General features: G+C 37.8%; 1 protein-coding gene and 1 non-coding gene across 5 annotated transcripts in view; both read left to right on the top strand.

Annotated features, from left to right (window-relative positions):
* The window catches only part of TNKS2 (tankyrase 2), a 63,744-nt gene extending 42,885 nt beyond the window's left edge, over nucleotides 1-20,859 (top strand). For 2 of the 4 annotated variants that reach the window (XM_027960494.3, XM_042238849.1), the window contains 9 exons: nucleotides 1,909-2,161; nucleotides 3,014-3,096; nucleotides 3,709-3,829; nucleotides 7,294-7,391; nucleotides 8,226-8,300; nucleotides 10,630-10,735; nucleotides 14,791-14,977; nucleotides 17,538-17,694; nucleotides 18,538-20,859. In XM_027960494.3, the coding sequence (XP_027816295.1) occupies nucleotides 1,909-2,161; nucleotides 3,014-3,096; nucleotides 3,709-3,829; nucleotides 7,294-7,391; nucleotides 8,226-8,300; nucleotides 10,630-10,735; nucleotides 14,791-14,977; nucleotides 17,538-17,694; nucleotides 18,538-18,600 (1,143 nt within the window). In that variant the 3' untranslated portion in view covers nucleotides 18,601-20,859. Of the gene's footprint in view, nucleotides 1-1,908; nucleotides 2,162-3,013; nucleotides 3,097-3,708; nucleotides 3,830-7,293; nucleotides 7,392-8,225; nucleotides 8,301-10,629; nucleotides 10,736-14,790; nucleotides 14,978-17,537 lie in introns of all 4 variants that reach the window. The other 2 variants (XM_060405002.1, XM_060405003.1) reach the window with 1 other exon arrangement.
* LOC114110369 (small nucleolar RNA SNORA79) lies at nucleotides 14,554-14,696 on the top strand. The gene has a single exon (XR_003586645.1). It is a non-coding gene; the product is annotated as a small nucleolar RNA SNORA79 (small nucleolar RNA).
* Nucleotides 20,860-21,068: the final 209 nt, after the last annotated feature.

The following is a 21,068-nucleotide window of genomic DNA, read 5'->3' on the forward strand; positions in this document are numbered from 1 at the left end:
TAAAACATAATGAGTAAATAGTAGAATTATCAGTTATTGTGAGCTGAGTACTTTTAGAAATGGGAGAAAGAAGTGTAAGGTATACTGCTTACGTTAGTTGGGAAACACGCAGGCAGGGCGCTTCATGAATGCCGTCCATGGGGCACAAGATAGTATGGGCCCAGGGGTCTTTATGAACTACCAGCTGGGAACATTGCCTTCAGCATGCAGCTGCAGAGCCTGGTTTATAGAGATTTTCTTCCCTCCAAGTACTGTCTCATCTCAAAGGTTTTATTACATACCCCGCCAAAACCGTTCATGAAACAAGTTTGTCGCTCCAGTTTTCTGCGGGAAGTCCTTTTTCCGTTTCCTCTCCTGAGGAAATCCCTGTAGGTGTCTTCACTGTGGCCTCCAGCCTCTGCTGTGGCCGCTGTGACGCAGGTGCCTCTCTTGCCTCTGCCGCTGGGGACACTGACCCCGAGCAGCAGAGGGAAAGGGAGAGGAAATTCTTCTTGAGATGGAGAAGGAGAGTCTGTCCTGCAGGTTGCTTTCTACTGAGAGATTCCACGGTTGCAAGTTACATTGAGAAACTGAAATTTAGTTCAGCTGGTTGGATAGAATTTTCTAAGCAGGCTGACAGCTCAACTGTATTTGCAAGATTATTTCTTAAGGGAAATGTCCTTCCAGTTCCAAACTAACTTAGAAGTGAGCATTTTTAATTCAATCCACCCATGTGTTAGTCCACTAGATATAACTAAGTGACATTGAAACAGGGTGCCCTAGAGAACATGCTTGGGCTTTAGAGTCCAACAGACCCGCCTTAGAATTTTAGCTCTACCACTTAACAGTTGTATGGTTTTGCAGGTTGCTTAACCTCAAAGCCTCGGTTACCTAATCTGTAAATGGAGATAAAATGTATTTGGTTAATATGAGAATTAAATGAGGGGATGTACCTCATGCTCTCAGGTACATAAGAGGCATCCAATAAATTGTGCTATTACTATTTTTAAATGTTACATACCGACTATGAGTGTCATGGGAGTCCTCAGATTCAGGGAAAGAAGGTGAGGATTGAAAAGGCAGTATAAATGACAAGCCATGAAAACAAGTACCGATTTACTTCTTGCTAAATGTTAATTACTTGATGTCTTAATTGAGCATTGTAAAAGAATAGTTGTTGTTTAATTGCTAAGTCATGTCTGACTCTTTTGGGACCCTGTGGACTATAGCCCACCAGGCTCCTCTGTCTATGGGATTTCCCAAGCAAGAATACTGGAGTGGGTTCCATTTCCTTCTCCAGGGGATATTCCCAACCCAGGGATCGAATCCACGTCTCCTGCTTGCCAGGCGGATTCTTTACCACTGAGCCACCGAAAGAATAGTATTTGTTACTAATTAATATACCAGTAAATTTGGGGATTTTTTCCATTCTGGCATATTTGATTAAAATTATATCCTTGTTCCCTACCCTTCCAAATGTTCTATTTTGAGAAACAAATATGTTGCTGAAATTTTTCCCAAAAAAATCAACCATCATTCTGTTTGCTAAACTTCTACATAGATCAGATTACTTCAGAATGCCTTTAAAAGTTTTCAGATCTTTTTAAAGTTTATATTTCTAAAATTAATTTCAGTACTTTTCAATCATGATGTCTTAGGATTTTTTTTCTTGCTTTACCACATTTTACATTTTGATTTTGTATGCCTCAGAGTATATGTTCTATATTATGTTTTACATTTAATAGCAGTTTAGCTGCATATCACTTATTTGCTTCACTTTTTAAAATAATCGTTTTTATATAAGCAGTTGTAGTGCAAATCTGCTAGGGTTTTGTCTTTTTCTTTTTTTTTTTTAATGCATTCTGTTGGGTATAGTAGAGTTTTACAACCTACTTACTACGGATTTCCTCTCTCTGACATCTTCTCCAGGCAGATGATGTCAGTGCTCTCCTGACAGCAGCCATGCCCCCTTCTGCTTTGCCTTCATGTTATAAACCTCAAGTGCTCAATGGCATGAGAAGCCCAGCAGCCACCGCAGATGCTCTGTCTTCAGGTCCATCCAGCCCATCAAGCCTTTCTGCAGCCAGCAGTCTTGACAACTTAACTGGCAGTTTTTCTGAACTATCTTCAGTAGTCAGTTCAAGTGGAACAGAGGCTGCTTCCAGTTTGGAAAAAAAGGAGGGTGAGGCATTCAGCCGAAATAACTGATACTGGATTGCTGAAAAGTCATTTTTAATATTATTATTGGAGTTCTAATGAAACTTTCTCCCTCCCAAGTTCAGACTTGATGAGGTTCCAACCTTTTTGAAAGCTATAGAAGTCCTTTTGGTTGAGTACTATGCCTTTATTTATCTCTTCCAGTGTATTATAATTTTGAGGTTTTTTTTATTTTTTGAAAAGGAACGGAATTCTGTGGTAGTCCAGTGATTAGGACTTGACATTTTCACTGCCATGGGCCTTGTTTCAGTCCCTAATCGGGTAACTAAGATCCCTCAAGCCACATGGTGCTGCCAAAAAAGGGAAAAAAAGACACGTATACCTACAGTCTCTTTACCTTAAGATAGGGAAACTTCGTTTTTACATTCAGATATAATTGACATATTATATTAGTTTAAGCTGTATGGAAACTTATTTTAAAGATACAATTAAAAATAAATTTTTTTTTTTTTTTTTTAAGAAAAGATTTCTTTGTAACATGTGAGTGCCTCCTTGGTTAGCCCTTTCTAATGATGACATTTCATGCCTTTTTTCACTTTTTTTGGTGTGGCAGCACATGTATGGGCTCTTAGTTCCCTGACCAGGGATTGAACCTGTGCCCCCTGCATTGGGAGTGCAGTCTTAACCACTGGACCCCCATTGGAGTCCTCTTTGTAATTTTGATACTAAGTTTAATATTATATTGTGATGGCTGTTATATTTTGTTTCATCTTTATATTCTTTGTACATATAATATCACAAAACTCTGCTGTTCTAATGTTGATACACATTATTCCGATGTGAAATTCTGTGTGTGTGTTTTTTTTTTTTTCCCCAGTTCCAGGAATAGATTTCAGCATAACTCAGTTTGTAAGAAATCTTGGGCTTGAACACCTAATGGATATATTTGAGCGAGAACAGGTAAGTACACGAGTTGTTTCACTTGGTTTGCTGTTTTGGGGAACCTCAAGGGAAAAATAGAAACTTTTGAAATGCCCTGAACAATTGAACATACTGAGGACTGAAAAGGATGTGTGTTTTTTTTAAGGACTGGAAATCAATCCCTCTTCTAATTTGGCTTGTTTTTTTCCCATTTAGTTTGTTGCTCTTGTTGTTTACTCACTAAGTCATGTTTAGTTTATTAGCACATAAAAATTGTTTTTTGTGTGGTAACAAAATAGCTGTCTTGAATAAATCTAGCTTATGCATTTCTTAAAAGGTAAGTTATCCTTGACCTCAGTTTGTTCAATTCTCTTACATCAGTCACTACCCACTCTAAGCCTGACACATTGCTAACCACTTCGGGAAGCTATATAGAGACACAAACTATATATCTGGGCTTTTCTTGAATAGTCCTAATTTAAGTTTTCTGCAACTTTTCAGTTTTAGTTCAATAGCTGGTATGCTTTCATTTCTGTGTTGTGTTCAGAAGTCATTTGAAAGAAATATATAAGTCTAATAACATTGTGAGAACACCAGTATATGAATGTCTTCCAAACAAGTCTTCTAAACAGTTTCATTCTCTTTTGTAAGATCACGTTGGATGTATTAGTTGAGATGGGACACAAGGAGTTGAAAGAGATTGGAATCAATGCTTATGGACATAGACACAGACTAATTAAAGGAGTTGAGAGACTTATCTCTGGACAACAAGGTATTTCATTTTAAGTCATTGCTATCGTCAATTTAACAGCTTGCATTAAGGCAGCCCTCAACTTCCTAAAGGATAATTTTAAAATCTGTAATAGTCCACTTGATAAGAAGAGTACTAATGAGGATTCTGGAAACCTGGGGTCAAATCTGAAATCTGCCACTGTTAGGCTTTCTGAACTGCTACCTTTAACTCTGTGAACCTAAGTGAAGTATCTGGGCCATTCAGAAATATGGGTGTTATTTTAGCTCTGAAGTTTTTTCTATTTCCATTCACTCATTTCTGAAGTTATTGTAGCTCAAAAATTATATGGTTCTAAAAGATCTGAAACTTGGATATCTCATATGGTAGTATAGGTAATGGCTAGGTGTTCAGGCCTGCCCATAAAATAATGTTGTAAATCTTTTTTGCTGTAAATAGTTACATTTTAAACACTTACTGTAAAAGTACAAGGAAACAGTAATGTTGCAACTAAGGAAACGTAGTGAAACCAAGTTGAATAATATTTTATTTCTCTTGACTGTTGATACATAAGGAAAATGCAGATTGCATTTGTTCTGCAAATGTTCACGCTTCCTGTATATCAGGTCTTGGTATAAAAGATGAGTTATTTTAGTTGTCAGACCACAGGTTAAGTTTCTTGTTCAACTGAGGGAGTGATATACCCTGAGATTAGACATCCTATAATTGAAGACCTGGCTGTACACCTGGGGTTAAAGACAAACCTCTATTAGCAAAACTGAGGGAATTTTGAGGAAAGAATGTATGCTATCCAGGATAGGGTCTATCTCTTGAACAAAAAGAGAACTTTGAAAGTTCTGTGATTCAAGCTAAGGAATGCTTTAAACTGAAATTCTGGATTGGGATTGGTTAAAGGTAGACGCACTTTATTTGCCTGATAGGAACTAGGGCAAAGGGTTTAAAATGTGAGATAGTCTTAGATATTGCTAGTATAGAAGACAAAATTTTGTAAGATAAAGAAGAGGGCTGACTCAAGGCTTTTTGGAATGTTAGTATGAAGAGGAACTGGAACCCTCAGTTGGACTGCCATTGTGCCTCAACTAGAAAACACTGTGAATCTGGTAGAGAGGCAGTTAAGACTGTTTAAAGGCTCAGGAAACAATGATAGAAACAGATACACTGCCTCCAAGTGGCAGAGGTACGTCCCTCCCTGTCGCCTTTGGCCCTCTGGTCATTCTGATGACACCCAGCTGCATTGAGTAGCAACATTGATTCCTGTGTGGAGGAGAAACACCACAACAACACAGAATGACTGTGTCTGATCTAGCACATCAGGGTCACTTTTCTACATAAAGTTACCACCTGCCTTGTCTTCATTTGCAGCTAGGAGTCTGTATAATAGGCATTATACCCAGTTTGCAAATTAGAACCAGTGGCAAACTTCTGACTGTCTCTTACCTTGCTGACAGCCTTAGGTATTATTCAGTGCATCAAGTCAACAGATTACATGTTCTGATCTTTTAGCACTTATGAATATCTTCTTGGGGCATTCGAAGATGCCTTAGTCCAGTGTCTGTCACAGACTTTATTCTGTTAAGTGTTTTTCCTATAAAATGGCCTCCTCTGTATAGTTGCCATACTTCCCGTAGATATTATAATGCAGCCATACCTATGCATTGTTATTAGGGTTTGGCATGTTTGTGATAGCTCTGTTGTTCAGACCAGAACAGAGCTCTTAGTCTCCAGAGGGAAACTGCCATGCATTAACCCGGCAGCAGAGGACTTACATGCAGAGCACATCGCGTGAAGTGCCAGGCTGGATGAACCACAGGCTGCAATCAAGATTGCTGGGAGAAACGTGAGCAACCTCAGGTTGCAGGTGATACCACTCTAATGGCAGAAAGTGAAGAGGAACTGAAGTGCCTCTTGATGAAGGTGAAAGAAGAGCGAAAAAGCTGGCTTAAAACTCAGCATTCAAAAAATGAAGATCATGGCATCCATTCCTATCACTTTATGGCAAATAGATGGGGAAAATGTGGAAACAGTGTCAGATTTCATCTTCTTGGGCTCCAGAATCACTACAGACAGTAACTGTAGTCATGAAAGTAAAAGACGCTTGCTCCTTGGAAGAATAACTATGACAAACCTAGACAGTGTATTAAAAAACAGAGACATCGCTTTGCCAGCAGAGGTGCCTATAGTCAGAGCTATGGTTTTCCAGTAGTCATATATGAATGTGAAAGTTGGACTGTGTAGAAGGCTAAGTGCCAAAGAATTGATGCTTTCAAACTGTGGTGCTGGAGAAGACTCTTGAGTGTTCCTTGGACAGCAAGGAGATCAAACCTGTCAATCCTAAAGGAAGTCAACCCTGAATATTCATTGGAAGGAATGGTGCTGAAGCTGAAGCTCCAATACTTTGGCCACCTGATGCGAAGAGCTGACTCACTAGAAAAGACCCTGATGCTGGGAAAGATTGAAGGCAAGAGAAGGGGATGACAGAGGATGAGATGGTTGGATGGCATCACTAACTCAGTGTACATGAGTTTGAGCAAACCCCGGGAGAGGGAGATAGTGAAGGACAGGGGAGTCTGGCATGCTGCAGTCCATGGGTCACGCAAAGAGTCGGACACGACTTAGTGACTGAGCAACAACAAAAGAGGACTCGAGTCCTACCTGAGAAAACAGTGAGCTCTGGAGATCTTGGAGATAACAGGGGAGTTGTGTTAACAGATACAACAAAGAAGTTAGAAAGGCCTGGGTAAGATTGCATTTTAAAAGCTTTTGTGAGAGTAAAAATACGAAAGTATATATGATCTTAACTGTTGACATTCAGAAAATAGGATAAATTCATTGCTGAAGTAAATCTATTATGGGTTAGAATAAGCATTCCATCATTTGTAAGCTTTATGACTTCTTATTCTTGGATAATTTAAAATTACCTGCGGCCATGCTAGTTTCTTCTCAGTTTTACAAAAAATAAAGGGACCAAATGCTGAAAGGGCTGCTTAGTTAATAAAGGAAATAATTTGAAGAAGAAAAAATATGACACATATGAGATAAAGAATAGAGAGATTTTCGGAGCTTTTCTCACAAAACCCTTATGACTTGTAAGGTCAAAAAAATAGTCATCTAAACGCAGTGTAATTTTCTGGTTTGGATCCTGGAAAAGTAAAAGAACATTAGTGGGGAAAACTGGTGAAATTCAAACAAAGTCTGTAATTTACTCAATTTTGATAAGTGTGCTGTGATTGTATAAAATGGGAACATTAATGTTCCTGATGGTGACTTTAGAGAGTGGAGTGAGGGCACGCAGGAACTCCCAGTGCTCTCAGCTTTCCTATAAATTTAAACTGTCCCAAAATAAAAAACTTGTAAGAACTAGTAATAAGCATCAGATAAATCGGGTGGTTGTATTGGGTTGATGTTTATTGTGGGCTGGAGGCAGGGAGGAGGGTTCTGGCAAGTTTTGTTTTTTTTTTTTTTAACCTTTGAATTTCATTTGATAGGTCTTAACCCATACTTAACTCTGAACACCTCTGGAAGTGGAACAATTCTCATTGATCTGTCTGCTGAAGATAAAGAGTTTCAGTCTGTGGAGGAAGAGGTATGTTCATACACCATATAAATGTTGGGTCAGCAGCTGAATTTCCAGAAGTTCCCAGCTCTATTTGAACATGTATGTAGCAGGAGTTTTTAATTGTCCCTCACTCGACCACCTGAAAACGTACAAAATCAGCGTCTAAGATACACTATCTCAGTAAGCTTTAATTCTGATAATTTGGTTCAGCATTTCAATTAATATACTACAGAATTCTGTTGGAGAAGAGGTGGCTAATATTCCCTTCCTTCATGAAGGCAATTGCAAAGCCCCGTATCTTAGACAAGACCCAGAACATGTGGATGCTACTTATCTAGGAAATGTTTTTCTAACTTTCTTTCCATAAAACTGTTGTATCCACCAAAGTCTTAAAATGGCGCCCTGCGCTTTGAAGAACACCATACCCTATATGTGTGAGCTGAGCACAGAGATACAAAGTTCAGTGAGGCTTAGTTCTAAATCTCAGGGAACTCCAACTCTCGGTGGAATATAGATTGTGCTTGATGAGAGCAAAACGAATGGGAACAAATAAGTCATTGTTCTGTTTTGTTTGTTAGCGTGTCAGCTGCTTGGCTTTGCGTGTTTGGCTCACCTGTGCGTTTGCTTGTTTCCTTTTGTTCCGGTAGTTTGCATTATATAATTTTCACCTGTAGGTATTTCTGGATTGATTGTGTCAACTATGCACTGTCTCTCGAAAGTAGTATAGAACTCATTCCTTAAACAACAAAAATAGTAAAAACCTAATTTGTCTTAAGAGTCATATGAGTCAAGAACCGTGTTCCCTAAATCAGAAAAGACATACAAGCTAACGCACATCTTTCTGAAATGTGTTTCCGTCAGATGCAGAGTACAGTCCGAGAGCACAGAGATGGAGGGCACGCAGGTGGGATCTTCAACAGATACAATATTCTCAAGGTAATAAGTTAGTGAAAATAGAGTTCACTGTGACCATAGTTTTCAAAAGCTTGAAACCGTGATTAACTTTCATGAGAACATCATCTGTCCAGCCCAGTAAGTCTTTTGCATGGCATCAGGGGTATTTTGGGAAAGAATATATCTTTGGCAGGTTAACATCCTCAAATCTCTGTACTAACCACTAATTCAGCCTCTGTTGAACATATTTAAATTTAGAGATTATGCTTTAAATAATCTCTAAACTTAAAGATTACTTAAGTTTAATCTTTAAACTTAAATAAGTTTAAATGGCAAGATACATGATTATCTTAAGTGTTCACATTCAGCAAATATGACATTCATAGGTGAATTAAGGAATCTATTATGGATTAGAATAAGCATTCCATTGTTAGTAAGCTTTATGACTTCTCATTCTTGGATGATAAATCCTGTAGGCTTAGGATTTTAAATATGGACACTACTATTAAGGTACTCTTGCTGACTTTTTTCAGTACTTTTGAATTTTTTATGGCTCATGGAAGGACTCCCATCTTTACAGTTACACCATGGTTTGTTTGTTTCTAGTTTGTCCTAATTGTGTCTATTCCAGGTTTCTGTGAGTCCTCACACATAATACCATTTTTTGGTAATTTTAGTAGTGCTCCCTCTGTACCTTTCATCTTTCCAGAAATAGTCTTTTAAAAAAATATGTTAAAGAGAATACTGATTCTTACTAATATCAGGTACTCTTCTCAGGGCCTTTTCAGCTTTGCTAATTTGCTTGGTGTTTTTAAAAAGCTGTATGGCAACCAAACTATATACTCTACTTGAGATGCATAATGATTTTCTGTTAACTATTCTTAATCATTACAAGATTTAGAGTTATAATGTGGCAAGTATCTCTGATACCTAAATTTTGAACTGAAAGGTGAATGGTATGAAATCTTCCAGTTGTGTTCTATTACTGTCTCACAATAATACACTATTCTGAGTATACCAATAGATCTCATATTTTAGAGTTACTCATCAAGATAGAAAGTCGCTCAGCCATGTCCGACTCTTTGCGACCCCATGGACTGTAGCCTACCAGGCTCTTCCGTCCATGGGATTTTCCAGGCAAGAATACTGGAGTGGGTTGCCATTTCCTTCTCCAGGGGATCTTCCTGACCCAGGGATTGAACCTGGGTCTCCCGCATTGTAGGCAGACGCTTTACCATCTGAGCCACCAGGGAAGTCCATTTAGAAATAAGATGACATAAAGTAAGTACACATTATTCAGGTGCAAGGCTTCTTTTAGGAGCTGTATTTTATTAGTTCGTATCATGGTATGACCTGAGTGACATCTTGAGTTTTCTTTTCATGAACTCATGTATAATAATATTTACTATAACAAATAATTATTCCTATTATAGGTAGATTTTAGTCAAGGGCATTTTGTATGCAACCAGCAACAAAATGTGCTAAGGTTTGTTAAGGGTGAGGGCAAGGAACAGAATATGGGTTTGATTTCTAGAGTTACTGAATTTGGGGGGTATGCTGTTTTCTTTCTCTAGAAAGATATTTTAGTACAGTATCTAATACAGCTGTTCTCACTGATAAAACTTTTGGTTTTGTTCTCTTTTTAAAAAAAAATTAATGAGCTCTGTTTATGCCAGTCTGTGTGCTTTGATTATGTCTTTGATGGTATTTTGAGTTAATTTGAACCTAGACTAAAACCATCAGCTCCCAGATGGGTTCTAGGACCAGCAGGGGGCTGTAGCACCCTTAAATACAGCTGAAAATCAGCACTAGGGCTGTGAGTTTTGACCTTAGAAATACTCCTAGTGAAACCAACATCCGTTGTAAAACTTTTCTCCAAACAAAAGTTAGGAATTGGAGGGATAGGGAACAATAGAGGAAATATTAGGGTGTGTGTCTGTGTGTGTGATTGTTTGGTGTGGCTATATCAAATATTTTAATTAAAAACAGATAAAGATGTTACTTTGAGCCAGAAAAAGCAGTTGGGGGAAAGACAGTATTTTCTTTCTTACACTTCATACAGAACTCAGCATGTCTGATTTGGAGATGTTTTAGTAATAATTCTAAAGTGAGAATAGAAGTATTTTAATCAATTAATAGTACTCTTGACCTTTACATATAGCCATATGTAACTTTTTCTCATCTGTAGTTTTGATTTCTAAAATGTACATATATTTTCATCTTTACGGTTGTGACAAAGTTTTTTAGTATATTTCAGAGAAAAGTTTTGCCTCTCTTCTGGTCCTATGTAGCCCGTTTTTGGCTAAGGTTAACCAGTAGGTAAGTAAGTATTGCGATCCTGAGATTTTATTTTGCTGGCTTCTTTTTATAGATTCAGAAAGTTTGTAACAAGAAACTATGGGAAAGATACACTCACAGGAGAAAAGAAGTTTCTGAAGAAAACCACAACCATGCAAACGAAAGAATGCTGTTTCATGGTAAGATTCCCCTCCCCCTACCGGCCATCATCCTCCACATCTTTTGTCAGGTTTGAGATAATGAATCTGTATATTTCTCATATCATTTTTTGAAAGCAAACATTATTTCTGTAAATCTTTGCATTTATATTTGTGTTTTCAATCTTCTGAATTTGTATGTTTTGAATGGATATAGTTTATAAATAAGATTACCATAACAGAAAAAGTGTAGAAATGATAATACTGACTATTCATATTTTGTCTTTATATATATATGTATGTATGTATGTATGTATGTATGTCCTTTATTGACCCCATCTTTGCATGAAATGTTCCCTTGGTATCTCTAATTTTCTTGAAGAGATCTCTAGTCTTTCCTATTCTCTTGTTTTCCTCTATTTCTTTGCATTGATCACTGAGGAAGGCTTTCTAATCTCTCCTTGCTATTCTTTGGAACTCTGCATTCAAATGGGTATATATTTCCTTTTCTGCTTTGCTTTTCACTTCTTTTCACAGCTATTTGTAAGGCCTCCTCAGACAGCCATTTTGCTTTTTTGCATTTCCTTTTCTTGGGGATGGTCTTGCTCCCTGTCTTCTGTACAGTGTCATGAACCTCCATCCTTAGTTCATCAGGCACTCTGTCTATCAGATCTAGTCCCTTAAATCTATTTCTCACTTCCACTGTATAGTCATAAAGGATTTGATTTAGGTCATACCTGAATGGTCTAGTGGTTTTCACCACTTTCTTCAATTTCAGTCTGAATTTGCAATAAGAAGTTCATAATCTGAGCCATAGTCAGCTCCTGGTGGTGTTTTTGCTGACTGTATTTCATGCAAAGATGGGCTCAATAAAGGACATAAATGGTGGGGACCTAACAGAAGCAGACGATATTAAGAAGAGGTGGCAAGAATACACAGAACTGTACAAAAAAGATCTTCACGACCCAAATAATCACAATGGTGTGATCACTCACCTAGAGCCAGACACCCTGGAACGTGAAGTCAAGTGGGCCTTAGGAAACATCACTACAAAGCTAGTGGAGGTGGTGGAATTCCAGTTGAGCTGTTTCAAATACTGAAAGATGATGCTGTGAAAGTGCTGCACTCAATATTCCAGCAGATTTGGAAAACTCATCAGTGACCACAGCACTGGAAGAGTTCAGTTTTCATTCCCATCCCAAAGAAAGTCAATGCCAAAGAATGCTCAAACTACTGCACAGTTACACTCATCTCACACGCTAGTAAAGTGATACTTAAAATTCTCCAAGCCAGGCTTCAGCAATACGTGAACCGTGAACTCCCAGATGTTCAAGCTGGTTTTAGAAAAGGCAGAGGAACCAGAGATCAAATTGCCAACATCCATTGGATCATAGAAAAAGCAAGAGAGTTCCAGGAAAACATCTATTTCTGCTTTATTGAGTATGCCAAAGCCTTTGACTGTGTGGATCACAATAAACTGTCGAAAATTCTGAAAGAGATGGGAATACAGACCACCTGACCTGCCTTTTGAGAAACCTATATGCAGGTCAGGAAGCAACAGTTAGAACTGGACGTGGAACAACAGACTGGTTCCAAATAGGAAAAGGAGTACATCAAGGCTGTATATTGTCACCCTGCTTATTTAACTTACATGCAGAGTACATAATGAGAAATGCTGGGCTGGAGGAAGAAGGACAAGCTAGAATCAAGATTGCTGGGAGAAATCTCAATAACCTCAGATACGCAGATGACACCACCTTTATGGCAGAAAGTAAAGAAGAACTAAAGAGCCTCTTGATGAAAGTGAAAGAGGAGAGTGCTCAACATTCAGGAAAACTAAAATCATGGCATCTGGTCCCATCACTTCATGGTAAATAGATGGGGAAACAGTGGCTGACTTTATTTTTCTGGGATCCAAAATCACTGCAGATGGTGATTGCAGCCATGAAATTAAAAGACGCTTACTCCTTGGAAGGAAAGTTATGACCAACCTAGATAGCATATTCAAAGCAGAGACATTACTTTGTCAACAAAAGTCCGTCTAGTCAAGGCTATGGTTTTTACAGTGGTCATGTATGGATGTGAGTGTTGGACTATAAAGAAAGCTGAGCACCGAAGAATTGATGCTTTTGAACTGCGGTGTTGGAGAAAACTCTTGAGGGTCCCTTGGACTGCAGGGAGATCCAACCAGTCCATCCTAAAGGCGATCACCCCTGAGTGTTCATTGGAAGGAATGATGTTGAAGCTGAAACTCCAATACTTTGGCCACCTCATGCGAAGAGCTGACTCATTTGAAAAGACTCTGATGCTGGGAAAGATTGAGGACAGGAGGAGAAGGGGATGACAGAGGATAAGATGGTTGGATGGCATCACTGACTCAATGGACATGGGTTTGGGTGGATTCCGGGAGTTGGTGATGGACAGGGATGCCCAGCGTTCGTGGGGTTGCAAAGAGTCAGACACAACTGAGTGACTGAACTGAACTGAACTGATGTATGTATGTATGTATGTAGTTGATTTTGTGTGTTAGGGTTGTTCTGGAAAATTGATGTGTGTTACTTTTAACTGGTTGATCAAATTAAAGGAAGATCTGAAAATTGCCTCAGAAGAATATGTACATCCTCATGTGACTGCTTCTAAGTGTCAAGGGTGCAAAAAGATAACTGTCATTGAATCTGTGGAGTTTTCTGAGAAGTTTTATTGAGAGCACTATTACTTGTCATTTTTGAAATTTCCTATTTATGTTGCAACATGGCAGGTGGTGGTGGTTGATCTTTCCAGTTTATAGCAAAGATGAATATAGATTTTAATGTAGTGTTTATCAAGTCTTTAAGCACATTACCCATGATAGTTCCAATCTGTTCCTTCAATTGGCTTTGATTGCAGAAAATTTTGAGAGACTTGGTAAAGTTCTATAGAACACAGTATTTAAATTCCACAATCCCCTGGAAGAATGGCTATAGCAGACTGAATTAGTATATAATATCTAAATGGTACTTCTCATTTCAACACCCTAAAAATTATCATGATAATCTCTTGGCACGGAACATGATACTTATTTATGTATTGACTTAAGGGTTATAATGTATGACTTTTTCTATTTTATAATAGAAATAGTTTTTCCAAGTTGATTCAAATGAGTTATTCTATTCTTTAGTATTTCTGTTAAAGCGGAATTCAGTGTATTTCCCTTGTCCCTTTATGAAAAGGGACACCAATCTTGATGAATCAGTTAGCTGTGTCATTGACTTTTCCCAAGCCCCAGCCTCACTGCATTCCCTGGCCTGATCTCCATGTTTAGTACCTCCTGGTCTTTGGCTGAGCTCCTTCTTGGCATGTATGCAAAGAAGGAGGAGAAAGAAGTCAACATGTAGGGAATGAAGGAACACACCACATTTGCAAATGGAATCTGGTACTAGCAAGTGATAAAAGGCAGAGAAGTGGAAGAATAGGAGAGAATTATAAAGAAAAGCATGAACTTGAAAAGATCACGTTAGCCGCTTTGGGTATCTCGGAAAAGTACACGGATGTGGATGTCATTGCATGACCTAGTTGCATTCAGCCTGGCCATAGGAGGTCAATTATGAGACTCTTGATTCTGGGTTGGTATGAACTTGGAGCTGGGAATTTGATAACTCTAGCATTGATGTTTCTTTCAGGTGATCTGCACGTTTTTCCTAGTTGAATCTGTATGTGTCCTTACTTTGGCATCTGAACCACCACCTTCTGCTAGAAACATTCATTCACATTGCCAATTCTTACTAAATAACTATTCTAAAGTAGTGAGCCAGCTGACAGTTGTGTTTCGGTTTTGCTTATCATGGTGGTGATATATATATGACAATTCAGAATGTAATTTCTGATGTCTATTCCTTTCACTGCTTGGAGCCTTAGGTAGTGGGATTTTAGTCCATCACGTATCTCAGCTGACTTGTTTTCCCTCAGGGCACCATGGGAATGGGTTGGCTGTAGTGCCTTCTGATTTTTGTGGAGTCAAACAATTGAAGAAAAAAAAAAGAATTTAACTTCTAAGACGCTTTAGCTTTAATTCATTTACTTGTGATTTAAAAATGTTACCTATTTATATGTATTTTTAGGGTCTCCCTTTGTGAATGCGATTATCCATAAGGGCTTTGATGAAAGGCATGCCTACATAGGTGGCATGTTTGGAGCTGGGATCTATTTTGCTGAAAACTCTTCCAAAAGCAATCAGTATGTATATGGAATTGGAGGAGGTACTGGATGTCCAGTACATAAAGACAGATCTTGTTACATCTGCCACAGGTAAGAGATCACTTTTCTCATTTATTTTGATAAGAATCAGATAAGAACTGGTTTCATATTGAATTTTTGGGTAAGACATTATGTTGGACAACTCTAGGAATCCAAATGAGGCAATGTTCACGTTGCTTTGGCAGTCTCACTGGTTCTAATAGTAGCTGGTGTTTTTTAAATGGTCTGTAAGAGCCAAGCACAGTTATAAGCATTTGATCTGTTCACATCATTCAATCACTAGAATACACAGTGCTTTCAGAATATGGAGTAGAAAATATTGCTGGGCATGAAAGAGATTTTATTGTGGACTGTTTCAAAATCTAGTTTTCAAATGCTATTAATAAAATGGCATTATTTGCTACACCTGATCATTTCATGGTAATGGATGAGAGAATCTCTCCTCCACTGTGGTATGATTTTAATTGTCAGTTTGTGATATTACTATCCAGAAAAAAGTTATAATAAAGCATATCAGCATGTCCTTTTAGAAAGCACATTATCAAAGAATTACTTTGTACTTCTTTTTTTTCCTACTTTTAGTTACCCTAGTGGAACTTAGTTATTAAAATCATTCAAATGACTTGGCCCTAGTTGATAAAATCCTTGTAGGTAAATAATCTTCACCATTTGAAAAATCAAGATTAATTACTGAGATTTATTCTGTGGTTAGAGCACTGCTTATAAAGACCTAGAACAGTAGCTATCAAACATTAGCAAGTTCAGAATCACGTAGAAGCTTATTAAAACACAAATTCCTGTGCCACGCCTCCTGATAGATTTAGTAGGTCTGGGGCTAGGGCACTAGAACTTGCATTTCTGCCGAGTTCCTAGGGGATGCTCAAGCTTCTGGTCACAGGCCTAGAAACTCCAGAGCAGTAGTCCTCGGCTGTGGCAGCATGTTGGCATTACCTGAGGGCTCTAAAACTGCTCACCGTGTCCTGCCCGCAAGAGATTCTCACCTGGGCAGTAGTCCTCGGCTATGGCAGCATGTTGGCATTACCTGAGGGCTTAAAACTACTCACTGTGTCCTGCCTGCCAGAGATTCTCACCTGGGGGTCTGGTCTGCGCATGGGATTTTTAAAGGCTTCCCAGCTGATTTTGAAGGGCTGCCAAAGTGCAGGACTGAAGTCCTAAAGGGAGACAAAGACTATCTGTTTATGTTTTGTTCTTACTGTTTCCCCCCCCTAAACTTAGACTCATGTAGGTGTCCAAAGCCAGACCTCCTGGGTATGACTCCCACCCGCTTCTACTTCAGATCATAGGTTGGAATGGCTAGGAGGCTTGTAATTTCTTGAGAGTCTGTAAATTGGACACTGCTATCTTTACTTGTCATATGTCATCTGGAGGCTAAATAGTTCTGACTATTAATAGTAAGCAGTGTTCTAGTACCTCTTCTCAGTTGTCTTTGAAGTACAATGCTTGTATGTCTGGAAGTAAATTTATTAACTTAAGATTTCTGTGTGCTGAATTATCATGGATTGATTGTGACTATAATAGAAACTCTATTAGAAATGCTAAGAAAATTTGCAAAGAGCATATTTAGAATAAAAAATATAGCCTATCTTCTTTGGAGACAGAATCATCAGGCCATCAGATCTCCCTTTTCTCCTGTAAAAAGAAAATTAGCTTAGAGAGAGAAACAGTTTGTTGGACCTAAGGAAGGCCAATCATATGCCCATGGGGAGTGAGAAAGTAGTACAACCTAAACTTCTGCTGAGGAAAGACATATTTGAAGAAGAAACATTTCAGCTGAACTTGAAAAATGACTGTTAGCCAGTTGAAGAGTGGTAGGACATATCATTCTAGATGGTAAAAGAAACAGCGTGTCTGATGGCCTTGGGGCAAGAAAGTTTGGCCTGCAGGAAGAAAAACTAATGTGTCTAGGTGTAATGAACACGGAGTAAAGTTGGAGAATTTGGGGTCATTATAAGAAATTTGGGTTTTCTTTTAGGCACAGTGAACAGTCTCTAAAAGGTTTTAAGTAGAAAAGTAGTGTCATCTGATTTATGGTTTTGCTGTTTTGTCTTTTTCCTAAATCACCAGTAGCTTAGATGGAAAATAATTTATTAGAGTAAAAACAGAAAAGGTAGCTCAAAGGCCACTGTTATAGTCCGGGTGAAAATTTGGGCAATTTGGCCTTAATAGCGACAGTAGAATTTAGAGGAAAGATATATTTTGAAAGTGGAATCAATAGGACTTATCTGGATAAATGTTCAGCTTTGTAAGACACTTCATGGAAGTCCCTTAAAACCTCTTCCTCCTCCTCCTCACTTGGGCTATGATTTGTACTTTTGCTGGGATACAAGCAGGATGGCAGAGTCAGTATCACTTAAAGATTATTATAATCTCTCTAAGATAGTATTTTATAGTTACAATGAGGATTAATTAAAGTGACAAATTATTTCATTAGAGTAGTGGAAAATATTCTTTAAAAACTCTTTGAAGGGTAAAATAATGAAAACAATTGTGTTTATGTATAAATGCATTCAAAAGCTTATATAATGTACATAAATAAAACTGTCCTGTGTGGCCTTGTCCCAGGGAAATCTTTTCCTTCTCACTGTTATAGGCAGCTGCTCTTCTGCCGTGTAACCTTGGGAAAGTCTTTCCTGCAGTTCAGTGCAATGAAAATGGCGCACTCTCCTCCAGGGCACCACTCCGTCACTGGTCGGCCTAGTGTGAATGGCCTGGCATTAGCTGAGTATGTTATTTACAGAGGAGAACAGGTAATTCAGTTTTATTTGTTCATTTTCAGCAATACTTTAGAGCTGTACTTCAACCTTTTACTAATCTTTTAAATTAACAAGGTAGAGTGCCTTACAAACTGGATTTCTTTTTAACTTTTATTTGTAAATTATTTCAGACTTAAAAGTTGCAATAATAGTAAAGAGAATTGCCTTAGACCCTTTACCCAGATATTAAAAATGTTAATACTTTAGCATTCTCTCTCCTTTATCATAGTCTCCCTACTATATGTATATCCTTTTTTTTTTTCCCTGAGCTGCTTGGAAGTAAGGTGTAAGCATCTTCCTTTACACTTAAATACTTCAGGATGTATTTCCTAAATATACCTTTATTTTAAGGACATTGTCTTAAAATTGTTAAAATCAGGAAAATATCATTGGTGTAGTAAATCTAACCTACATACCTTATTCAGATTTTGCCAGCTATTCTGAATTTATTTTAAGCTTCTGTAAAATGTAATTAATTAGAATCCTGTATTTATTTTAATAGTTAACCTCTCTGTAGCAAAGAAATGTGTCACTCCCGCTTGCTCTTACTGGCATAGATGCAGTCAGAAGCATCTCTAGAGCAGCATTATGTTCTGGGGATATGTATCAGGATAACCTCAATTCCTAAAGACCAACACATGCTCAGTAGTCATCCTAGACCTGCTGATTGAGAATCGAAGGGATTGCAGTCACGTAAAACTGTTTTGAGAAGAGGCCCTTTGATTCTGATCTACGACACTAATTTAGAGCTTCTTCCCTGAAGATAAGGAATCCTTAGAATAAGTCTCCATTCAAAAATTTTATTTACCAATTTTTGAATTAATCTTTCTCTTCCAGGCTTATCCTGAATATTTAATTACTTACCAGATTGTAAGGCCTGAAGGTATGGTTGATGGGTAAATAGTTGTTTTAGGAAACTAGCACCACCGAACCTAAAATCATCTAAGCAGCTGGTGGCCTCGTAAGTTTTACTCCTTTGCTGAGAAAAATCATCTTGTCCACAACCCTGTGGCAAAAGGTTAAAAATGTGAAAGGGTTTTAACATTCTGACTTGATAAAGCTTTAATAATGTACAGTGTTTTCTAAATATTTCCTGTTTTTCAGCACTTTAACAGATGCCATTCCAGGTTAAACTGGGTTTGTCTGTACTAAATTATAAACAGAGTTAACTTGAATCTTTTATACATTATACATTGATTCTAACAGAAACTGTTATTCCCCTCAACAGAACTCATTTTACTAATATAGTACTGTGTTCTTCAAAGCACAGCATTTACACTGAATACAGTTTCATTTGTAAAACTGTAAATAAGAGCTTTTGTACTAGCCCAATATTTATTTACATTGCTTTGTAATATAAATCTACTGTTTTAGAATGGCAGCGGTTTACAAATTTTTTTCATATGTACTGCTCATCTGTACTTCATCTTGAATCATCATGATTGAGTGATCTTTGATGTTTGATTCCAGAGGCTGTGTTGAATTGTTAGCAGACACCTTATCACTTGGAAAGATTGATCCCTCAGATTTAATTTGCTGATGGAAGCATTTATCTCTCATAGATAATCTTTCCCATTTAAGAACTTGTTTCATAAATACTCTGGGAGTTTAATTTGTGATAACTTTGTATGTATAACACACATTCCAAAGAGCTCTTAACTATCACAGTCCTGATTATTACAGACACTTCTTTACAAGCCTCACACTCTGGGTTTCACATGGAAAATTTTTCTCATGTTATTTTGTGAAAATTAGAGCAACAGCTTCTGTCTTTTAGAGAACAATTACAGTGTTGTTTTCATGGAATGTAAATAGGAGGTTGAATTTCAGATGTGGGAAGGGTAATCCTGAAATTTTTCGAATCTGTTCTAATTACCTTAAATTTAAAGGGAAAAAAATAGCAGATGGGAGTGGGTAGTTTTTCTCCTGTTCTTTTTCTTTGGCCTTACTGTTTCATGTATAACCAGTGTATACACCATAGGTAAGCGCAACCCAAGACCCTGACACGTGGGTGTCCCAGTTCTCTCCTGGCCTGCTGAATAGGCAGGTGCCATGAGATGGGTGCTTCCGCTTCTGGGTTGCCTCATTGTGACATGTTACACCCACTTGACATGTTACACCCACTTGGAAATACACTCTGTGCATCGCCTGGTGACCAGGCTTGTTTGGCAGCTGTGGAGGGGAATACCATCCCATAAAATGCCATTCCTACTTTTTAAGGTAAAACTACTTTTCCACGAAATATGCTAATGCATCTTGGTATAGAGACATGAGTTACAGCTTGGCATTTGTTGACTCTCATTCTCTTGGAAGTCAAGGCAAGATTGTTACCCACTTAAACCTCTGTTAATGAGGCTGTTCCTGTTCACTCTCTGTACCAGTTCACATTCATTTTACATTTTATTCAGTCCCTAAATTAACTGGGCCTTTGCAGTAATTTGTACATAAAGTGCTAGAAAATCATGTTTCTTATCTTGAGTAAGAGTTATTCACAGTAAATGCATATCTGGAGTTGTTTCTATTGATGTAAATTGTGATCATTATTTAAGAGGTCAGTTCCTGACCATAAAGTGCTTTTTATACAGCTCTCTAATAATTGCAAATATGATCCTAAAGTCGTTTCTTGAAACACAAATGGAGTATGCCAAATTTTATATAATTTTTCAGGTTCTGGAAGCTTCCAGGTTTTATAATTAGAAGATAATGAGATGAGTTAGTGGAGTTTATATTTACATACCTTCTCTCTCAACATTTAGCTCGTATTGCTCACCTTATGAGTGAATCTGGAATTGCTTATCATGTAAAACCATCGTGGTCTATGAGTTTACGATTTTGCAGCCTGTGTTGTTTCATCTAATTCATTTCTTACTTAGTGTGTTGCTTTTCTATTAATGATTATATTGTGGTTAATATGTTAGCATGGCATATTTCAGATAGCTTTTTGTTAGGAGCTTAGGGGTGGGGGGGGACTGGGGATTTCTTTGAAGTTTTTGCATGAAATACTTTATGATGATGGAATTGCTTTTTCTTCTGTCTTATGATTTTTTTTTAAGAGATTTAACTTTGTGTGTGAGTAGTACTATTGTATCCATCTTGAGTGTCTTGTACTGTATCACATTCCATACCCTCATTTAATTCTTAATAAACTGTTCACTTGTTTTTCTTGGTAGCATGGTAATTACTGGAATAGTATAAATGTATTGAATGGTCTTTGAAAAAAATGGATTAAGATTACAATAAACCACAATTGCAGGAAAATAACGTAGTTTTGAGTCTACTAGTGATAGAGACTGCAGTTTAAAATTTGAAATACTGAACGCTGTGACCATGCCTCCTCAGATGCTTTAAGATGAAAGTAGCTGTCATAT

Source organism: Ovis aries, chromosome 22 (assembly GCF_016772045.2).
Source record: "Ovis aries strain OAR_USU_Benz2616 breed Rambouillet chromosome 22, ARS-UI_Ramb_v3.0, whole genome shotgun sequence".
NCBI classification, from domain to species: Eukaryota; Metazoa; Chordata; class Mammalia; order Artiodactyla; family Bovidae; genus Ovis; species Ovis aries.